The 22,015-nt window shown below is 40.0% G+C and overlaps 4 protein-coding genes across 7 annotated transcripts; 2 read left to right on the forward strand and 2 right to left on the reverse strand.

Moving 5' to 3' along the window:
• Positions 1–1,670: 1,670 nt before the first annotated feature.
• On the reverse strand, positions 1,671–5,224 carry insig2 (insulin induced gene 2). Of its 2 annotated transcripts, none has more exons than XM_056754447.1 (6): positions 5,083–5,224; positions 3,986–4,278; positions 3,781–3,905; positions 3,274–3,440; positions 3,090–3,189; positions 1,671–3,011 (listed from the first exon to the last, which is right to left on the reverse strand). In XM_056754447.1, the coding sequence occupies exons 2-6, from the start codon at positions 4,230–4,232 to the stop codon at positions 2,970–2,972; spliced, it is 681 nt and encodes a 226-aa protein (XP_056610425.1). In that variant the 5' UTR covers positions 4,233–4,278; positions 5,083–5,224; the 3' UTR covers positions 1,671–2,969. The 2 variants fall into 2 exon arrangements, with proteins under 2 accessions (XP_056610425.1, XP_056610426.1); XM_056754448.1 differs by having other exon boundaries at positions 3,986–4,335; positions 5,083–5,206.
• Positions 5,225–5,581: 357 nt separating this feature from the next.
• On the forward strand, positions 5,582–15,895 carry usp37 (ubiquitin specific peptidase 37). The gene is made up of 24 exons (XM_056754446.1): positions 5,582–5,731; positions 6,324–6,549; positions 6,631–6,790; positions 6,879–6,967; positions 7,049–7,164; positions 7,327–7,404; positions 7,490–7,578; positions 7,656–7,749; positions 9,465–9,620; positions 9,702–9,833; positions 9,967–10,090; positions 10,165–10,370; positions 10,480–10,597; positions 10,689–10,768; positions 10,847–11,011; positions 11,238–11,285; positions 12,491–12,608; positions 13,006–13,222; positions 13,320–13,480; positions 13,562–13,622; positions 13,714–13,829; positions 13,910–13,979; positions 14,067–14,205; positions 14,770–15,895. Exons 2-24 carry the CDS (start codon positions 6,376–6,378, stop codon positions 14,843–14,845), a joined length of 2,787 nt encoding a protein of 928 aa, XP_056610424.1. The 5' UTR covers positions 5,582–5,731; positions 6,324–6,375; the 3' UTR covers positions 14,846–15,895.
• ybey (ybeY metalloendoribonuclease) lies at positions 14,850–17,785 on the reverse strand. 2 transcript variants are annotated; one of them, XM_056754449.1, is made up of 5 exons: positions 17,323–17,785; positions 16,566–16,697; positions 16,292–16,360; positions 15,969–16,047; positions 14,850–14,961 (listed from the first exon to the last, which is right to left on the reverse strand). In XM_056754449.1, coding segments are annotated over exons 1-5 (495 nt in total). In that variant the 5' UTR covers positions 17,536–17,785; the 3' UTR covers positions 14,850–14,959. The 2 variants fall into 2 exon arrangements, 1 of the variants encoding a protein (XP_056610427.1); XR_008907288.1 differs by having other exon boundaries at positions 14,854–14,961; positions 15,897–16,047; positions 17,323–17,783.
• A 208-nt stretch (positions 17,786–17,993) lies between these two features.
• On the forward strand, positions 17,994–21,204 carry ndufb3 (NADH:ubiquinone oxidoreductase subunit B3). 2 transcript variants are annotated; one of them, XM_056754450.1, is made up of 3 exons: positions 17,994–18,063; positions 20,218–20,350; positions 20,889–21,204. In XM_056754450.1, the coding sequence occupies exons 2-3, from the start codon at positions 20,223–20,225 to the stop codon at positions 21,037–21,039; spliced, it is 279 nt and encodes a 92-aa protein (XP_056610428.1). In that variant the 5' UTR covers positions 17,994–18,063; positions 20,218–20,222; the 3' UTR covers positions 21,040–21,204. The 2 variants fall into 2 exon arrangements, with proteins under 2 accessions (XP_056610428.1, XP_056610429.1); XM_056754451.1 differs by having other exon boundaries at positions 18,010–18,063; positions 20,221–20,350.
• The last annotated feature ends 811 nt before the right edge of the window (positions 21,205–22,015 follow it).

Consider the following 22,015-nt stretch of genomic DNA (forward strand, 5'->3'; position numbering starts at 1 on the left):
TGCCAAAAGTCATGTGGACAAACCACAGAAGTTTTGGGATAGTGTTCTGTGGACTGATGAAACAAAATTAGAACTGTTGGGGCCCATGGATCAACGCTATGTTTGGAGGAGGAAGAACAAGGCCTATGAAGAAAAGAACACCTTGCCTACTGTGAAGCATGGCGGGGGGTCAATCATGCTTTGGGGCTGTTTTGCTTCTGCAGGTACTGGGAAGCTTCAGCGTGTGCAAGGTACCATGAATTCTCTTCAGTACCAGGAGATATTGGATGACAATGTGATGCAGTCCGTCACAAACCTGAGGCTTGGAAGACGTTTGACCTTTCAAGAGGACAATGATCCCAAGCATACCTCCAAGTCCACTAGAGGATGGTTGCAGATTAAAGGCTGGAACATTTTGAAGTGGCCATCGCAGTCACCAGACTTAAATCCGATTGAGAACCTCTGGTGGGACTTAAAGAAAGCAGTTGCAGTGCGCAAGCCTAAGAATGTGACTGAACTGGAGGTTTTTGCCCATGATGAATGGGCGAAGATACCCGTAGATCGCTGCAAGACACTTGTGTCAAGCTATACTTCACGTTTAAAAGCTGTTATAACTGTAAAAGGATGTTGTACTAAGTACTAAGATTGAATGTCACTTGGGGGTTGAATAAAACTGATAATGATGTGAGCTCAGAAAAGACATTTGTGGTTATTTCATTATAAATGTTATGTTATATTTGTCTGACCTACACGTGCCTCTTTGATTTAATTGTAAGCAGGATGACTGAATGATCATAATCAATGTCAAACTGACCAAAACAATCAATTTCAGTGGGGGTTGAATAATTTTGAACACAACTGTATTTGAGAAAGAAGCTTTCACGCTATGCAAACTATATGTTCTTATCAAATCAATATATGGTATATGTACCTCAATGTCAATAAATGTCTTCTCCCTGTTAAAAAAAACAGAGTATGCTGGTTTGGTATGTTTTGATGCTGGTTTGTGCTTGTCCACAGCTGGTCAAACCAGCATCAAAACAGTAGAAGGTTGTTTTATGAAAAGCTTTTCCAAATAGTTTAAAAATAAAACTCTTTATTAATACAGAGTGATTTTTAAACAAAACCATCAGTTTAACAGAATATTCATCCTATTCTGGTGTGTCATTTAATGCCTGATTTTATGACAAAACTGTATTTATTTATTCCAAGAAACAATCCAATACACTTACCATGTTGGCAAACTAAAACAGAATGTGAAAATGTGAATCCAGGATCAGGATGAGAGAGAGGACGTCTCACAGGTGTTTGAGAATAAATCCAGCGCTTGACACATTCTTCACACTCTCTGCTGGTGGATATAATGGATTAACTGGAGCAGATCAACATTAACCTCTGTAGTGTGTGTTTAACATGAATGTGAGATATATTTCGGGAGAGAGTGATGATGCTGACACAGGACCACACACACACAGAAGTGATGGAAGGCAGAACATCAGCCTGTAAATCTCACACACGCACACACACCCCTGTGAACCAATTTACATGCATTCAAAGAAAATATATAAAATATACTATAAACTCTAAGTAATAACACTATATTAAAACTATAATATAAACTATATGATATTATAAACAGTACTTCAAGACATACAGTACTACCGTATACTTTCAGAGAAAGAGTCTAATGGTTATAATAGTAATGTAATCAATCTTTTAATAATGCAAATGTAACATCAACCTTCAAAAGCAGTAAATGTGCTGAAATGTAAACCACAATGAAGAGATTCACATTCAGTTTCTGTAGAATAACTCATTGTAACACTTAATAAAACTTTTCTCAATATAAAAAAAAAACATGAAATAAAACAAGCAAGATAAGACAGAAATAATTTCCCTTAATGTATGTGAGGTCATTGAACAGACCGTGTCTCTCTGAGCTTTCAGTTTCATTAAGGCTTCAGTAAAACTCAATGGAATGTGAGTCCAAATCCATTTAATTTTAACTCTGAAATGCAAATGTTTTTATCAAAGGTGATTCTAATAGAAGCAAGATGTTATAGCTATAGGTAAAAATAATCTTAAAGGGACAGTTCACACAAAAATATAAATTATTCTGTCATTTATTCTCCGTCATGTGGTTGTTAATCTGCTCTGCATGTGAAACACACACCAGAAGATATTTAGAGAAATGTCTCAGTGATTTTGTGTTTATACAAAGGAAGTCAATGGGGTTCAATGTTGTTTGATTATTGACATTCTTCAAAATATCTACTGTTGTGTTCTGAATAAGGAAGAAACAGAGTTTTGGGTGAACTATCCCTATAATCCTGTTATTAAGGATTCAAGTATTCATAAAAGCATAAATAAATACTTGTTTCATTTTTTCTTCTGATCACAGCAGCAGGCTGAGTATCTGTTGCATGCATCAATCCCCGTGTGTATTGTGCTCTGACGCCCTCTGGTGGTGAATATGAGAAATGTGATTATGTGTTATATACACCCCCTGCTTCACTGAAGTAGTTTTTGGTGTAAATAGAACAGATAAAACAGCTGGAAGATCAAATAGAAAAACAGTAAAAAAGTGTGTGTGAAGAGAATAGGTGCGTTTGACTTCATGCGTTTCTGCAAAGGCTAATCAGCGTATTGCATCGATGTCCTATGAGAGCAACATGCAAGCACACAATAAACACCGATCGGCCTCCACGGTAAATAATGAAGTCCAAAACACCTAAAAATGTTTCTTCTGTCTGTGACGTGTGTAAACATTCAGTCTTATTGGCTACACACACCGGAGTCTGCCTATTCAGTTCAACCAATCACAGTCAGGTTGGCACTTCACCACAGCCAATAGCGTTGCAGACAGTACGCCAGCATGTGTTAATGACCCTGGCGTCACAGAAACACTCATATGCCAGGGAGTCAGAATACATCATAGCACTGATCCGTCCTCGAACCCTCAGAGGATCACAGCGCTTTATTTCATTCGGTTAATCCTGATGAATTTTCTCCTGGGTGACTTTGTGCTCATACTGCGAAAAAAAGAGAAATGCATCAACAAACATTTGCTCTAAAGAGCAAATGCACTGCGAGTGTTTATGAGAGTTTACCAGGGCCAGCTGTCGTCCGATATTCCCCACAGTTATCACCCCGGCAAAGAAGATACACGGCAGCCATGAGCGAATGTACAGGAAGTCAGGCGAGGTGTATCTGCACACATACATAAAAGAACACATGATGAAACATGGACATGCACACGTGTGTTCAATAAAGGAGATTATCAGAGATGCTCACTGAAACACGCCGTTGTAAACCAGCAGCTGTGTGACCAGTGTGGCCAGTATGGTGATGATGACTCCCAGTAGAAACCCGCTGCGAGATCGATCAAACGTCCACCACAGACCCACAGATAGAGCGGCCAGTGTCAACGACAGCTGCACGTTATTCGCAAAATCCACCTTCTGACAGCAAAAATGTTAAAGACCACAAATCTTTATTCTGTCACATGTCACAACTAATCTGAAGACAGTCAGGATGACTGACGGAGAGATCAAGTGAACCTGTGTGTGCTTGATATAAAAGAGTTTTTAAAACAAAACTTTCCTTCTCAAAATCGACTTGCCAAGTCTGAGTGACTGACATGTCGGGAATCTTACTATAGCAGGTTGGCTAACTTTTCTGACTGTGATCCAGATGTTTCGTCATAGACCTCGGAAATCTGTCTGCGACACCAAAATCAAAGCAAAGGTTGTGTTGTGTGAGCTTGTCTTCAGAGAAGAAGTGAACGAGATGGAAGGATACAGCACTGGCGTGATTTATGCCCACGAAGACGGCCACACAGCGCATGACATTGGACCACTCCCTCTTCAGCTTGTGCCGCTCTCCCAGATGACTGTCCATACACGGGTACAGCAAACCTATCAAGGCTGAACAAACCACAGCAAGCGCTTTCAATCAAACTCCTCACAGGATGGATCTTTAACACGCAGTCATTGTGTTTGTGTACCTGCGGCCGTTCCACAGCAGGGTGGGACCCACCAGGCGGATGAGAAGATGCTGCTGATGACATCAGGAGGGAAGAGAGTGACGTTACGCTGCACCTGTAACAGGTTGAGCACCAGCGCTAAGACGACGCCCACCGTGAAGAGCACGGCAGCGCGGATCAGCAGGTTTACGGTGAGGTTGGTGATCATGCTGACGTAAGGACCCCGTCGCACTGAAACTCCATCGCTCGCTGAAGAAATCTCCGACATGACACACCAGATCCTTCATCTGCTGCTGTCAAGTCACATCACACGCCTGCACATCACATCACGCATGACATCAGCATCAACTCATGGCCATTTCTCTGGAAATCTACTCGAAAATAAATACACATTCAACAGCATCTTCAGCCAAAGAACTGTTTTTTAAGTGTTTTCTTTTAATCACCGTGTTATGAATAATTCAGAAACTGTGTCTTCTCATTGGATAAAGCCCCACAGTAACATGAATATTCAACAAGCACAAATACAAATGTATCCCAAGAAACAAAGAACATTTGAGGGATAATAATTGAAAATGTATTTGGAGGGATGCTACTAAACATTATCTATTACTATCTACACTATAGTACCTGACCAGTAAGCATCTCAGACACTGTTTATGACCCTTTATCAAGTTACATTATCTTATTCTTCACAACGTCACATTTTTAGGTTAAGATTAGAATGAAGAAATAGGAAATGTGTGATTTTTTGTGTATCACGTACTTCAAGTAAACACTAATAAAGGGATTTGATTTGATAAAAGTAAACACTAATAAATTCACGTTCAGCACACGTGGTTAAATATGTCAGAGAGCGAGCAAAGGCCACATCAGCAGAGGGCCATTACAGTCCTCACCTCAGTTACTCTGTTACTATGACAGTAGCGAAGAGACATGTGATCAACAGTTATAATTAAAGCTGTATTTTGTTCGAAGAAAAGATGATGGTGAACGCTGAAACGGGTCGATGTGTACGACCATCAAAACACTTTGACCCAGTGCGCGGCAACACACTACACCTGTGATCACGGACTCCTCGTGTAGTTACTGTCTTAAGGAAGAATAATATCACTTACCCGTGTGGTGTTAACGGGACCTTGTCTCTCACTGATCAAAAATAAGAAAACCCTGAACAAACGCAACACTGTTACGTGAGGATAAAGCAGTCCACTTCCGCCCCAATGATCACGCGGGTGACGCAGTCCTGTCAGCAACCAATCAGCGGAGCAAGAAAGTGACCCAGTGAAAGCGGTTCATGAGCTCTAAGATGATGTGGACTAAAACAAATCATGTCTGCTTTTCAGTGTGGGCTACGGCTAATGGTCAATAAATTCTGCATTACAGAAGTAAATGTGTAAAAGTGTAAAACAATAAAAAGTAAAATAAACCCATTAGCATTACATTAACTCCAGCCAAATCCACTTTTATATTTAAGGAATGTAGCAAAAGTACACGAGATTTATAGAACATAACATATTATCTACAATAAGGCATTTAAATTTGGACACGACGCTAACCTGCCACACACAAAAATCTCGCGTGACTTCATTCGCAGCTTCTCGCCTCCCATTTCCGTTCCGAATTCACATTCCCGCCATCATCGACCGCTCGTGGGGCTCGAGCGCAGAAAACATCATACCCGGCAAAACTCACACACTGACACTGGACCACACTGAGAGCATATAACGATTCTTCGCGTATTTCGCAGGAATTCTACTTCCGCAGGTAAATGGTCTGTTGTTTCTGAGGTAAATTTGACAACATTCCATCAGAATGTTCAGTTACGTTAGCTGAACCGAGCCTGTCAAACGGCCCGAGCTGCTAATGCTAGTTAATTAGCTGTGTGTAGGTAACGCGCGTCTCTGTTTGGAGCGTGTAAATATTGTACAAATAAACGCGCGATTTAGCCATAAACTGCGTCTCTCTTTTAAGTTAACGGTGTGAATGCGTGAGATACCGCGAGGTGTCCGCGCACGCGAGACAAGCTGATTCATTTAATGCGCGCGTGAACTCTGTTTACTTTAGGCTTCCGTTCATGTTAGTGCGTGTGTTCGTGTGTTTAAAAAGCGTGTAAATGAACGTGACACGTGTTGTTTTGATACATGACTGTGCTGTTAGTTAGGTATAGAGTGACACAAGTTTGTCTTTTCTGAGCTAATAGACTGCAACATGTTTAGAGTCGTGTAATTAAGTTATTGTTCGCCTTGTGCTCTCGTTTTTATGTTATTAACTGTTAAATCATATTATTAAGTTGTGTTCATAAAGTTCAATAGTTGTGTTTTTGTCTCTAAACCTCGTCTTTGTGTGTTTGTTGAAGATTACCGGCCTCATCTGTTTACCATCAGCTGTGTCTCGAGCTTCATTCATTCATGGCTGTCGCAGCCCCAAAGCTGACCAGCGGCGGTCCGGTCCACATCCGTATCAAGTCCGGCGAGTTAGGGACCAGCAAATGGAAAGAAGGGGTCTTTGAAATCCACGAGAGAGACAACAAGACCAATCTGTTGTTGAAATTTAACAGCGGCGGTCCTACGAAAACCTTTCAGGTAAGGATGTCTTTCTTTGCTCTTTTCTTTTTGTTTCTTGGAGACTTGCGTTGTGTTTTAACAATGCTCATTTCTGAACAGCTGAATCCCAGTGTGAAGGTTTTGTGGTCTTCGTCGCCCAGCGCGCACCGCGTGACTATAACACTGAAGGAATGTGTTGTCTTTTTGGAAAAACTCCCAACATTGGTTGAGAAAAAAATGAAGGAATATTTTGAAACAATGAAGCATAGTAAACAAACCGGTATGGTAGAGTGTTTTTTTTCTTGTTACAGCGCCGTCTGTTCTTGTTCACATGTCACATACGTTGTTTTTCCCTTTCATCTTTTTAGCTTTAAAGACTAACCAGGGAAGTGCCAGTTTTGGATTGGTGCTTGGGAATCGCACATCACAGAATGACACTGGCCTCTCTCCGTCACAGGTCCCATAAATTCTCAAACAAAATAGCCTCAGGAACACATCTATAAAATATTGTGTGCTAACGTGCTGTTTTTCATTTCAGACCACCCCAAGACGTTCGAGTGTGGACAACAGAGAGGACAGCACACCCCGAAAGCCTCTTGGGAGCCCCAGTCGAGTGACTTCCACACCCGGTCGCAATGGACTTTCGGAGATTAGGTTAGTGCATGTGTCATTAACAGCACCTAAAGTCTCTTTAGTGTGTCCGTATATTGTTAACTTTCTCCAATATAAAATTGGTGTGATTTGTTTTCTGGCTGTTTCTGTACACTGGTAAACATCAGTTTTAGATTTAGTTTCTGATGTGTTGCTGTTCATTAGGGGTGAAAAGCGGAAAAGACTCATGAACTCTGATGGTGACATGACTGAAGACTATCCCAAAGAGAACGACTCCTCGAGGTACAGAACTCTGACTTCACTCTTGGTTTAGAAGTCTGCTTCGGATAATTCAAGTTAATGGTATTCTCATTTGTTCTTTGTTCAGTAACAACAAGGCCGTCACAGACACATCCAGAAAGTTCCTTCAGAACTGCAAAGAAAAGCTGAAGCAGGCAGAGGAGAACCGGGCTGCAGGTTAGTGGTTGGTCACCTTTTATCTCAAGACCCTTCCTTCTCGGCTCTGACACATGTGTTTGATTTGATTTCCTCAGCTCCACACATATCTGCTCCTCTCCAGCCTACATCCTTTTATGGGAGTAGATCAGGAACTAAAGACTACACACAAACCCATTCATTTCCGGACAGGTAAAGATCTTCTGGATTCATGTTGCTTATTTTTTTTAGGTACTTTCCTCAACATCTGTTTCCTACACAACCACTGCTGTAACATTTTCATTGCCACATCAAAATATATCATGAAGAGTAAACTGAATGAGTAAACAAATAAACAATATTTGTGACACATCTGAGGCTTATGTTGCTTGGTACAATGATTGTACACTAATACGCTTGAAAGGTGACGTGCCATGTATGTAGACACAGTTTTAAAACCAGAGGTGTTCTTTTTTGATCGATGTAATCTTTATTTAAAAGAAAATCAGTCGATTTTACTCTAAAGTGGTGATCACTTAATCGCCTCTTTCTATCGCTCTATATTCCATTCCATTTCACTCACAACACAATGTGAATTTCAGTTCACTGGGACTTTAACTGTATAGGAGTGTTTACAGTAGGGGTGTCTTGCCTATAGTCGAATCGTATGCGCACATGCATACAGCGCAATATTGGTACACAAAAAATAATCATATTTTTTTAAAACAGAATATACCTTTATAAATAAATGTAATAAGCCAGATTCAAATCACAATGTGCAAAATAAATGTGTTTAGGTAAAATGTCTGAATGCATGGGGAATATATTATATTCAAATCATAAGTTACAAATAATAAATTGAATGGACATGTTCCCTAAACATCACGTATGTTTTCTGAACTTAATCTCGGAGCAGGAAAGTGAATGCTGCCATTTTCACCACCCTGGGAACGATTAAACGCGAATATTTTGATCTGCATTTCAACATATTTTCCGACACTCGCTCTCTGTCCGCTGATGGGAATTTGCTTATCTGTTTATGTATGTGTATGCGCATGCGCGCATCAGGGTGGAACTCGATAGGGAGAGCAGAGGAGAATTGTAAACGCACGACCATGTAGAAACAGAAATAACAAGCCACCGTGTAAATAAGATAAATAACATAATGCTTTTCAGTTTGATATAGACATGTTATATAGGAAAGGTAACCTTAATTGACTTCTCTTATGATCTGAGGTTATATAGAAAATAAAATGAATTTGACCTTCAAAGGGGACGGGGGGGCGCTGCCGTTGGAGAGGCGGGGCACTCCCCTAAGGTAATGGAAACACTGGCATGTTAAGGATGAGTCCCTTTCACCTTTTTTTCCCTGTGCACTCTTCTCTGTCCCCATGACACGCACGCTTGATTTCAGTGCAGATAATGTCAAGTTCCAAAAGTCTGTGGTGTTTTTGCTATGTGCTGTGACTTTGGTTATATTCATTTTGTAATTTTTTTGTATCATGCAGCGTAAAGTTCAGTCCAAGTAACGATCCACGTGCATTTACGGACAAAGTGTTGATTCATATCACAAGTTATAAATGTTTGGAAACTGTGCACACATCATTTCACGCTTCATGCGTAGGGGGTTTAGGTACACAACCCTAAAAATGTTCAATTTCTTTTAATCATGAATAATATTTTTAGCGGCACAGTGCATGCCCGTCTGCTACGCGCTACCCATATAACCAAAATGGCATGATGCCCATTGTATAACACCTCTGCAAAGATTCGACTGTGAGATTGGTATTCAAATGGGGTTCCTCTTATGGAATCGTCAACTATTCTGGGTCACCCATAGTTTACATTGTATTTGATGATAAACAGTGATGGTCATTGGTCTACGAAAGCTGCATTCAATGCTCTATTCAACTGTTTTTAACGTACAGGTCCAGCAGTACAGGCCTGTGTCCTTCTGCCAAGAGAAGCCTGATCTTACCCAATCACTCAACTCCTTTTAAAAAGGTGCGTCCAACGCAGGATTACGGTGGTTGGAATAAACCACGGCTGTCCATGCTGGCTCAGCCACAGCCTCCACTGCAAGGGTTAGTGCTTTATAAATCACAAACTTTTATATGTCTGTATGACAGTTTCATGTATTTATAGTTTGGTTGTACAAAACATAGGTTCTCCAACCTTGGGAATACATGTTACATGAACGCCATTCTTCAGTCGCTTTTTAGCCTGCCTTCATTCTCAAACGATCTGCTGAAGCAGGGCAATACATGGAAGAGACTGCCCATCAATGCCCTTCTGAGGTACTGCTAACTGCAAATACTGTGTAATTTAAGATGTCACAGTTTTCGTGTTTTCATTACTAAACATCATGAGGAGTGTGTCGTCTCGGTGAAGCTGTTCAATCATTTGGTTGTACTTTGTTTCCTTGTGAAGGCGTTTTGCTCACCTGCTGGCTAAGAAAGACAGCTCTTCTCCAGAAGTGAAGAAAGATCTTTTGCGGCGAGTGAAGAATGCTATTTCCTCCACAGCTGAGCGTTTCTCAGGATATATGCAGAATGTAAGTGAGATGACTTCTCTGTTTTGTGCCGATAACACCCCTGATGCACCTTCCAAGCATATGTCTTTGTTCAGGATGCCCATGAGTTTCTGAGTCAGTGTCTGGATCAGCTGAAGGAGGATGTGGAGAAGATCAATAAGAGCTGGAAGAATGAGCCGTCAGTATGGGAGGAGCCCCAGAACGCACGCTTGACAGATGAGGTGGATACCTCGCGGATCTACACCTGCCCCGTCACGGTCAACATGGAGTTTGAGGTGCAGCACACCATAACTTGTAGGAGGTGAGTTTACAGGGACGCAGGGAGACATGCCACGTCAATGTAGTATTAGGGGAGTGTTTTCTGACTTTATATCGTTATCATGAAATGCTCTTGTTTTTGTGCTGAACAGCTGTGGAGAGGTGGTGATGAAGCGTGAACAGTTCAATGATCTTTCCATCGACCTTCCTCGCAAAAGGAAAACGCTGCCTATGAGGTCCATACAGGATTCTCTGGATCTCTTCTTCAGGGTGAGGGAGACATCACACACCGGTGATCTGTGATTCACTTCACAAGCTTTAGTAGCTCAGTTTGTATGAACTAGTCTCTTACTCTCTGTAGATGGAGGAGATAGAATATTCATGTGAAAAGTGCACTGGAAAATCAGCGACCGTGTCTCATAAATTCAGCAGACTTCCCAGGTTGGAGAAACTTCCTTGATCAAGTAATGTCTTGAGTTCAGAAGCGCAGGTGTAAATGTATGTTTGTTGTCTCTGCAGGGTTTTGATTCTTCATCTGAAACGCTACAGTTATAACACTCAGCTGTCTTTGAACAGCAAGCTGGGCCAACAGGTCCTTATCCCTAAATATCTCACGCTGCAGTCCCACTGTACAGACACCACACGGCCTCCTCTCAGCCTCGGCTGGAGCGCACAGAGCATGCTGTAAGACTCTCGCACACACTCACTCACTCATCAGCGGCTCAGCCAATAGGATGAAACATGATTTTTTTTAAGACATGTTGATGTCATCACCTGTTTGCATAATGATAAACAAATGCTTATTAGAGTAGTTTTCACATGTAGTCACTCACAGTTTATGCCACCGGTGTTTGCAGTTGTTCTGTTGCTGCTTGTAGCTATATTTTAGTGTACTGCTCTTTTCTTTCAGCTCCAGGACACTGAAGATGTCACAGTCGGTCAACTCTTCCACACTACGGTGAGAACTAGGGATGGGCATTTAAAGCAAAAATAATATTTGAATTATTCGAAATTCGCACCCCTCCCCCATATGGACGCATTTACAGTATTACACACAAACGGAGAGAGAGAGACCATTTCAGCTTTAAATCCGTGACGGCAAACTGCTTTATTTATTATGGAATAGGCAATCTTACATCAAGCCATACATTACGATAACGTGCTGAAAAATGTATATATTAACAACCGAATGACGGCACTTATTTAACAGTACGTCGATCAGCATCAACTGCTCATAATGCTAGGACATTTCCTTGTAAAATATGAGTATACACATTTATACCAACTAAAAAAAACTGTGATTGATCAAGGAAAATATATTAAAGCCATAAAGATTTTAGACCAGACTTAAAACAAGTTAAAATATATTAACCGAATGACGGCATTTATTAACAGTCCGGAACGATTTCATGAATTGACAGCTCAAAAGGCTTCAGTTTCTATTGTCATGAAAAGTTTCTCTAGTCTGGCAGTGATCGTTTTTCTAAACGAACAGTAAACTCGGGCTGTACAAACTCCATAAGATTGTTAAAGCCCTCTCCTTTGACAAAGCTGATCGGAAGCATACTCTTAGCTATCATCTTGGTAATTAAAGCCGTTATTTGCTCCGCCCGTCTGGCGTCCAGATTGGTTGTTCTGAGCATAAAACTAGCATCTAATTGCTGACCTGTGGATGGACCTGCTGGGTGCTTCGCCCTCAGATGATTGTGCATCGTAGTTGTTGATCCATAATAAGCCAGCATTGCATTGCAGAGTTTGCACTGCACTTTATTCTCATTCATTTTATTAAAGGACCCCACACAGAACACATTTTTGACACCATCTCATTTTATCCTTTCCGTTATGCCATGCAGGTCTACAGTGTGCGTAACTTCGTTAACAATTGTAGTGAGAAAATGTTTTGCTCTACTGTCTCTTGATTGATCGCCTATAGGTTTAAGGTGCGTCGTCATTGGCAGCGCCACACTTTGGTTACATGAACATGTTACACGTGAAAACACAGCATTTTTTTTTTTTTTTTAGATGGCACACACTATTAGAAATTCTTTAATTAAAAAACGAATTGAATATTCGTGACTCATCCCTAGTGAGAACAGTGCTCTGATGTGAATGCTAGCATACTTTCACTGGGGTTAGGTACTCATTTGTTGTGCTGGTTTACAGGAAGGGTTCTCAGAAGCCGGAGAACTCGGGCGCTGTGTTATGTGACTCTGATAGTGAGGAGGAACTCGTCAGAAAAGTTGCTCGCAAACAACAATCGGAAGATGACCGGACCGAAGAGGTGAGATCTCTTAGTGATATTTCACCTAAAAATGAAATTACAGTCATTAACTCGCCCTCAGATTGTTCCAAACCTTGATAAATGTCTTTGTTATGCTAAACACTAAGGATGATTTTTAGAAGAATGTCAGTAAACCGAGCAGTTTACTGTCATGGTAGGGAAAATAAATACTATGGGAGTCCATGGGGGTGAGATCTGCTCCGTTACCAACATTCTTCCAAATATAATCCTTTGTGTTTAGCGGAACAAAGACATTTATACAGGATTGGAACAAACTGAGTAAAGGTTGACAGAATTTTCTTTTTTGGGTGAACTGTCCCTTTGATTCCTGACACCATACTGTTAATTCAGATGTTACACTAAATCTCTCTTTCTCTCGCTCTCTCTCTCCCCTCAGGTGCAGCACAATGGACAGGAGGAGCATACGGAGTTTAACGGCATCAATGATGATGAAATACTGTCGGCTGTTCTGGAGATGACTTGTGAGGACACCAGTATGTCCGCGTGCCCTGACGACGAGCCCACCAGCAGTCCTGACACAGGGTTTGGAGACACTGACAGTCAGGATCTGACACATCATTTAGAACTCCCGGATGGAGAGAAACAGCCTGCAGGTGCGTGAAGCATTCTGTCATGATCGCAGGCTTGTAGTGTTTTCAGACACCATTCACAGCATGACATTAACTTGAATAACTAGAATCTGATGTCCAGATGCTCTGGAGTCTCTGGATCTGACCATGGATGAGAACAAGGAGAACCAGACCCCTGAGGGGGTGCAGGGAGAACTGGACTGGGTTCAGCAGTACAGCTTGGATCAGGAGCGTGAGGAGCAGGAACTGCAGCAGGCCCTCGCCCAGAGCCTGCAGGAACATGTAAGAACATCATTCTTGTCATCTCGGACTCATTTCACATGATGATTCGGAGAAACATTATGTCTTGTGTTAACACCACAGGAGGCGAGAGAGATGAGAGAAGATGATGATCTGAAGAGAGCTACTGAGCTCAGTCTACAAGGTCAGACCTGAATCTGAACACACCTGCTCCTGTATGAATGATAATGATGATGGTGTGCTGTGTGTTAACGTGAAGGTTTGTGTTCTTGTAGAGTTTAATAACTCTCTGCCCGAGCTGCTGTGCTCTGATGATGACTCTGGAAATGAAGATGGTCTGGATATGGAGTACAGTGAGGCTGAGGCTGAAGAACTTAAGAAGAACGCTGAGGTGAGTCTGAAAATCCTCACTTTTAACCCATTATGTTTTTTATTCACGTTGTGGTGATGCTTACTGGCTTTGTTCTGTAGACTGGAGATCTTCTCAACTCTTTCAGACTCATCAGCGTGGTCAGTCACATCGGCAGCAGTTCTTCATCAGGTATTTATCTACCTTTTGTCCAGACTAGATTTATTTATTTGGATTTTGCTGGACAGTCGTTTTTAAAGATCGGTGTTTGATGTGCAGGACATTACATCAGTGATGTCTATGACATGAAGAAACAGTCTTGGCTCACGTACAATGATCTGGATGTGTCCCGCACACAAGAGTCCAGCGTCCAGAGAGATCGTGACAGGAGTGGATACATCTTCTTTTACATGCACAAGTCAGTTATATTTTGGTTTGTCATTACAGCTTGTTCTGGTACTTGTGTGTCATGTTGGGTTCAGACCACACGAGATCAGCCTGATGGTGTTGTGGTGAATCATAAATGACAGTAAACCTTTACATGCAAGAATCAGTTTATTTGCAATCAGTCAATGACGATGATCACCCAACAGAAACAACAGGTTCTGACCAATAGAAGCACGAAAGCTCTTCTGTACACAGCAAAATAAGAGGTGACCATTTAGGTGATGTTAGGTAGAATTGTGTGATAGAGGAAAGGTTGTGGCGCTATGGAAATGGTTCAAGCATTGAAGTTCTTTTCAAAATGACAAAGTTTAAAATTAAAGACGGATACAGTTTTCTCAGATAAGATCATTTCTTGTTTATGGTTTATTGATATATTTCCGTGTAAGCTACTGCAGGTGTAATACAGTTGTCATCGTGTCATTGACTGACAGCTGTGCTGAAGAATCTTGAAAAAATGACTTCTCTTAAAACATAAAATGTTTTGTAGAGGTAAAGGAGTGCTTCATTGAGTTTGATGATTGATGTGTTTCTACAGAGATGTGTTTGAGGAGCTGTCTGAACAGGAGAGGGCAGGAGGAGACGCTGGCCGAACCGTACTGCAGCCGTTATAAGTCTCACACACACACAGACACACAATGCCGATCATTCTACTGATGAAGAGCTGAAGTGAGCCGTGGGTAACAGCACACCACTCATCCCAAGAACACCTGTTCCTCCTCTGATTCTCCTGTCAAAGTAAACTTGTGTAAACTAAAGTCTCAACGGGTACATGTCGTAGAAGCCCATATAGGTACAAAGTGTTTATGGGGAAAAGCTGAGAAAATAAATATAAATATATATTGAAAGCATTTTGAGTTCCTTACAAAGCTGTAACTTCAACCTCATGAGAAGTTGCACTTAGTTTTTCTTTGATTTGAAAATTCTCTCTGGTAAACTTTTATGCATTAAGAAATCTATGAAGACAGAGAAAGCTCATTCTCTGGTGACCTGTTTTCAACTTTTAGATTTTCTTTATGATCTATTGCATAGAGAACTCTATTCTTGTATGTGTTTGAGTGAAATGGGGATTATGGGGCATCTGTTTCTTGTTTGATATGCAGCTGAAGATGTGGTGCAATATTTGCTTTGCCATTTGGCTTTTATATGACTGTCCTATAGCGATGAGGAGAGCGAACGCTTCTGCTTTATATTCCAGACTTCACTGATGAGACTGTTTCTTTTACTCTTGTTTTATAAACGTTCCTCTAACAAGCTCGCTGTTATCGATGAAGCTTGTCTTTTTTTAAAGATCTCCCTCCATGATTCTTTATGCCTCTCCAACATCTACAGAGACAGTGCACTCCTTCGTTTTCCGTCAGTCATTGTGAAATTGCACAACTGTCGTGTAGAAAGCTTCGTGTAATGTCGGTCGATAAGATTATTTATTTTAGGACCTTGTTCATCATCATTCTGTGTCTTATTAATACTGTACCGTCTTGTTTTCAATAACCACTTTTCATTTGTTGTCATGTTTCTGTTCATGTGAAGTAGGTGGATGAAAGCGTGGAAACTGTGTGTGTATGTTCTCTAAAACAGTGCTATAAGCTCTAATTTACTGCTTAGTATTCAGTCTATGACTTCCTTAAACACACATTTTAAAATAAAATTTATTTAGAAAAACACCTGTGTTCTGGTTCATTTCAGTGTACATTAATTAGATGTTTCCAGTAGCCATCATGTGCGTGTGTTACGTGCATCTCTTTGTGAGGGGTTCCAGTCGGCTGCCTGTTATCCGGTTGAACTCTCTGATAATGTAACTTTCCTTCTGTAGCATCTGTGGACACAAGGAAAATGTGCTCCGTTCTATTGCATATGCGCGCACATTTTTCAGGACAGACTTTTTTTCTCCAATTTACATTTTTATTGTTCATTCCAATTAACAATCAACCTGCAGTTGGTTTGTTTTCATTTAAGCCATAATAACAAAAAATACAGCTAACTAACACAATTACACAATAACATGATAAAAAGCATGATTTTAGTCTCATTTTGTAATCATACTCCTCCAATATTCTTACCTCATTGCACTCTTCATCAGTTTCATGTCTGTATCCAAGTAAGTGGCAGATTCCATGTGCTGTGACCACCTGTGTCATGAGAAGACGGAACGTGCAACTGTACATTATAAATAAATCTATCTGAAACAGATTTTTACACAAATACTTCTTTAAACATTTAAGTTCTTTGCTGGGAAAAAAAGCAGGTTGTTGTTGGAGTACAAAACGGTTGTATAATTATGTCAATTATAGTGGTATGAAGCTGGTTCTGTTAAGAAAACCAAGACATGCTTACTGTAAGGGTCTCGTGAAGGTCCTGAGATGTATCTTTACACTGTTGGATTATATATTCTACTCCTAAGAAAATGTCCCCTAAATTATACTCGTCTCTGTGGAGTGCGTACGGCAGTCTGCCAGGCCTCAGGTCCTTGAGAAATGATACAAACAGCCATAGATGTTTTTGAGGATATGTTTACAACATTATATATATGTTGTATTATTAATGCCATATTGTGAATACGAAGAGAAACATTCACATTATATTAAATAAATATAAAATCAAATAAGCCAGAGTCTGATTAATGTCTGATAACAAAAGAGAGAGAGAGAGAGAGAGAGAGAGAGAGAGAGAGAAAATCAAATAAATAATATAAGATTAGGGTTAATAATCAATAGCATATTTGCTTATAATTTTAAAAGCTCCGATTGCTCTATTAGTTGTAAAATTTGTAAAATATTACAATAAACATTAAGTTCGTTTTGGAAATGAGAAAATGTTGGTTTGGAATAGGACCATTTCATTTTATGAATGTGAAATATACCCCGTAAAATTATCAATTGTGTAAGATATGTTGCATCTTTAACCAATCCTTGATCATTAAAGTCATTAGATGTTAGAGCGCAGACCGATCAGCCTATGAAATCAAAGCTTTGTTGTAGAGTAGCTCTCGCGATATTTCGGTGTCACACCGCGATCGGTCAGCGCACAATGCGCAGCGGCGCATGTCATGAAGTCGTGTCTTTGATGGACGCATCATTATCAGTAATATTACCTCGTGGAAAGGGAATGAGAGCACATCGGTGGGTTGGTTCTGTCTCCTGTACACGTTGTTTATTCTCTGTATCTTGCGGTTGTCCACGCATATGACGCTCATGTCAAACCTCTGGACACCGAAGATCAGTCTCAGTGTTTCGACATCTGCTCTCAGTCTCGCGCGTCTCAGAGACACCACACTCTGTAGATTCCTCACTACTACACCCATCATATAAATACTAACTTACACATATAATACAGCACCAAATATCTCCATCTGACGTCCCTGAGGAGACGTTCTGTTGCGCTATTAAACGCGTTTTACTGTGCAGACAGGACAGCAGGTACTAACTCCTTTCGGGAAAGTATAATGTATAAGTATTACAAAAGATAAGGAAGTTTTCCTGAACTCCTCATGATCTCGATCATTTCTCAGCGCTCCTTCCATTGATTTAAAGCAAGTGGCTGCTACGCATGCGTAAACAAACACTCACGTGACAACAGGTCGGAGAACATTTCAAAAGAAGAGTATGCACATTGAAAACTGTTATTTTAATTTTATACTCTTTAAATACATTATATTTGAAAATGCACACATTTACACATCAAATACATGTAGAAGTTCTACCATTGCTAGCGGCGATGTATTTATTCCTTTTCTTTTGCATTTATTTCACTGCGTTTTTCTAGCAGGAAGTGGAATTCGAACTTCCGGCAGTGGCTTGCGCGTTCGCATTGGAGGTCACTTTGCATCAAAAAGGTAAATATGTCGTAATTCAACATGCTGACACAATATCGCGCAGTATAGTGGTGTAATTTACGATGTTTTGATTTGAATAAGGTATTTTTTCGCTACTGAGTGAATGTATTTCCTGCTTTCCTATAGCTCAGGGTTAAGAGCATTGCGTTAACCACGCAAGGTTGTTGGTTCGAACCCAGGGGATTGCAAATACTTACGTAAAATGTGTAGGATAAAGCAATGTAAGTCACTTTGGAAGTTTGGATAGAAGCGTCTGCCAAATGCCTAAATGTAAATGTAAATGTATTGTTTGTGTACCGTCTAATGTTACGAACATGTCTGTTTGTGTTTCTGACTTCTGTCTGTTTGTAATATAGAGCACGCAGACAACACCACACCTGCTTAAATCAGTGGAACACAATTAAACTAAACAGTTAACATAACAGTTTACAAAAATAACCAGTTACATCCTCTGCTCTTGTCTCTGAGCTTCTGGTGCTGCAAGACTTCTCACACATTCCGACATTCTCCCAGAACTTATTCATTGTGTCCCCGCTTTAGTCATTCATGAATTGAAATGAATGGGTCATGTCAGTAATGTCTCCATGTAACAACTACATCCCTTCATACTAGATCTCAGTGCTGCTTTTGACATGGTAGATCACACCATACTCCTAAATAGGCTGGAAAGCTGGGTAGGGCTTTCTGGATTGGTACTTAAATGGTTTGGGTCATACCTTCAAGGGAGAGGTTACTATGTGAATATAGGCAACCATAAATCTGACTGGACACCTATGACTTGCGGTGTCACACAGGGCTCGATTCTTGCTCCCCTCCTCTTCAATTTGTATATGCTCCCACTTGGCCAAATAATGAAAAAGTACCAAATTGCCTACCACAGCTATGCAGACGACACTCCGATCTATCTAGCCCTCTCACCCAATGACTACAGGCCTATTGACTCTCTTTGCCAATGCATTGATGAAATTAACAGCTGGATGTGTCAAAAATTCCTTCAGTTAAATAAAAACAAAACTGAAGTCATTGTTTTTGGCAACAAGGATGAAACTAACAAGGTAAACACATACCTTGACTTAAGAGGTCTAAAGACACAAAGCAAGGTAAAAAATCTTGGGGTCATTTTGGAGTCTGACCTTAGTTTCAGCAGTCATGTCAAAGCAATAAGCAGATCAGCCTAATACCATCTCAGAAACATAGCCAGAATCAGATGTTTTGTCTCAAGCAAAGATTTAGAGAAACTAGTCCATGTTTTCATCACCAGCAGGGTGGATTACTGTCATGGACTCCTTACAGGTCTTCCCAAAAAGACCATCAGACAGCTGCAGCTCATACAGAACGCTGCTGCCAGGATTCTGACCAGAACCAAAAATCTGAGCATATCACTCCAATCCTCAGGTTCTTACACTGGTTACCAGTTACTTTTAGAATCAACTTCAAAGTATTATTAATGGTCTATAAATCGCTTAATGGTCTTGGACCTAAATACATCTCAGATATGCTCATTGAATATAAACCAAACAGACTTCTCAGATCATCAGGATCAAGTCAGTTAGAGATAACAAGGGTTCACTCAAAACAAGGCGAGTCAGCGTTTAGTCATTACACCACCCGTAGCTGGAATCTGCTTCCAGAAGACATCAGACGTTCACCAACAGAAGATACTTTTAAATCCAGATTTAAAACACACTTGTTTAGCTGTGCATTCACAACCTGAGCACTGTGCTGCTTTACATCAACTGCACTTCTATTTCTAATTTATTTTTATTTGCTCTTATTCTTTTTATATATACAGTCACATTTTTTATCAATTTTATTGCTGTTTTATTGTTTCTTAAAATCTAGAGACTTATTTCTTTCTGTCCATCATTTTATGTAAAGCACTTTGAATTGCACTTGTGTATGAAATGTGCTATATAAATAAACTTGCCTTGCCTTATGAAAATAAACCATGATTGTATTATAGTTAATGTGTGAAAAACCTTTTTGTGTATATTGATTACCATTTTCAGTTTGTCACTGTTAAAAAATGTGCTTAATTTGTGTTTGCCATGATTAAACTAGAGTTTTATTGGTTTAATTCGTGACAAAACTGTGGACATATTTTGTAAGGCAAGTTTTGTTTTAGGTGTGAACTGTGTGTGATGTGTTCTACAGCAGTCATGGGTGGAGATCATGGACACGGAAAATTATCCATGCCCGACTACAAAGTGTGGAAATGGGAAGGAACACCGCTGGAAATGACCCAGCAAAGGCTCGCACGACGAGGACTCAGAGACCCCTGGGCACGGTAAAATAAAATTATGAGTTTATTTGCAAAAACGGATAACAACATTTGTAAAATGTACAAAAAAATCATGCTTTTGTCATTGTGTGTTTGTGTTAGTTAGCTTTTTTATTATTATTATTATATTATATAAAACATCCCAACTGTAGTTTGGTTGATAGTAATTGGAATGCATAATGAAAAAACATGATTTTTGCAATTGAACTCGAAATTAAGAGTTTGTTTTCAAAATTAGATAAAATATTTAAACTTTTCAAAACTCCAATTAATATCAATCAAACTGCAGTTGGAACATAATCATTCATTTTTGATATTTGAATTGATAACATGATTTTAGATTATTTTTTACCCAGTTATCTCATGCTGGAAACAAACTCTTCAAATATTTCAAATGTTAAGGCTGAGGCTAATTGACCATGTTAGAAAATGTAGATTAACGGTTTTATACCTAAAAAGGCTGAAAACCCCTTTATCGCCAATCACAGAATGACTTTAAGAAGGAAAAAGCTACACTAAGGGAACAATGTTTGTGTTTATGCAGGAATGAGGCTTGGAGATTCACAGGCAGCTTCGGCATCCCAGTTACCTTCCGGGATGTGCTCATGCGTGGATTTAAGACGGGTTTTGCAGCATTCGCTGTAGCGCTGGCGGTTGAATATGCATTCTTCACTCCAAAGAAGTCAGAGCACTAATATCATCATCGATTGTCACCACAGGACTCCGGGATTCTTGCAGGTTTAAGACTTTTGTTGTCTTTCTGTGAAGACCTTAGCCAATGAAGGGCTTCCTTATACCTGTTCGTTCTTTTATTATTGCAATTCCCATCACCAATCTATAGAATAAATATTATTAAGTTACCTTGAGCTTGATTTTTTTTTGTGCTCCTTCAGTCAGTTGTGTGTGATTTGAATAAGACACTTCATGTATTCAGCCATTGATATGATCACAAACATCCTGGATAATTCACACTGGCATTCCCATGAGTTTTCAATTTGTGTCAATAAACAATGAGGTGTCACAGTACAGTGTACCACAGGGCTCAGTTTTAGGGCCTCTGCTCTTCTCACTATACATGCTACCTCTAGGTGATATAATAAAGCGACAGAGAGTTAGCATTCACTGTTATGCTGATGACAATCAACATTATATTTCCTCGAAGCCTCACAAAACACAGCAGTTCAATAGAATAATGGAATGCATGGTCGATAAAAAATCTGGATGAGTAACAACCTTTAATTACTTAACCTAGACAAAAAAAAGGCTTCCCTTAGCTCAGTGGCATGAGCATGGCGTTAACAACGTTACGAACTGTTCATACAAAACTACTCAATTTTATAACATTAAAGGGAATGGGTATTGTTAAACTTCTTCTAATGTCAGATACACCGCTTTGACAGGAGCACTGAAATTGCACAGAAATTACTACCTACATATTTAAAACTGATGCGTTATTAGAGATAGTGGTCTTGTGCTTAAGATGCCCTTATGTGCAATACCACCACTGGTCCCCAGAGGCTGCTGCTGAACTTATACTAGACTAATACGCACATTTTATAAAAATACTTTCTTTTTTGTTTTATAGTATATTTATTAGATGCATTTAAAGAAATATTGAGAAAAACAAACCAAAAATATGTCTCAGATTACTTTTTTATGCTCATTTATGTA

The sequence above is a fragment of the Triplophysa dalaica genome, chromosome 8, assembly GCF_015846415.1.
Source record: "Triplophysa dalaica isolate WHDGS20190420 chromosome 8, ASM1584641v1, whole genome shotgun sequence".
NCBI lineage: Eukaryota > Metazoa > Chordata > Actinopteri > Cypriniformes > Nemacheilidae > Triplophysa > Triplophysa dalaica.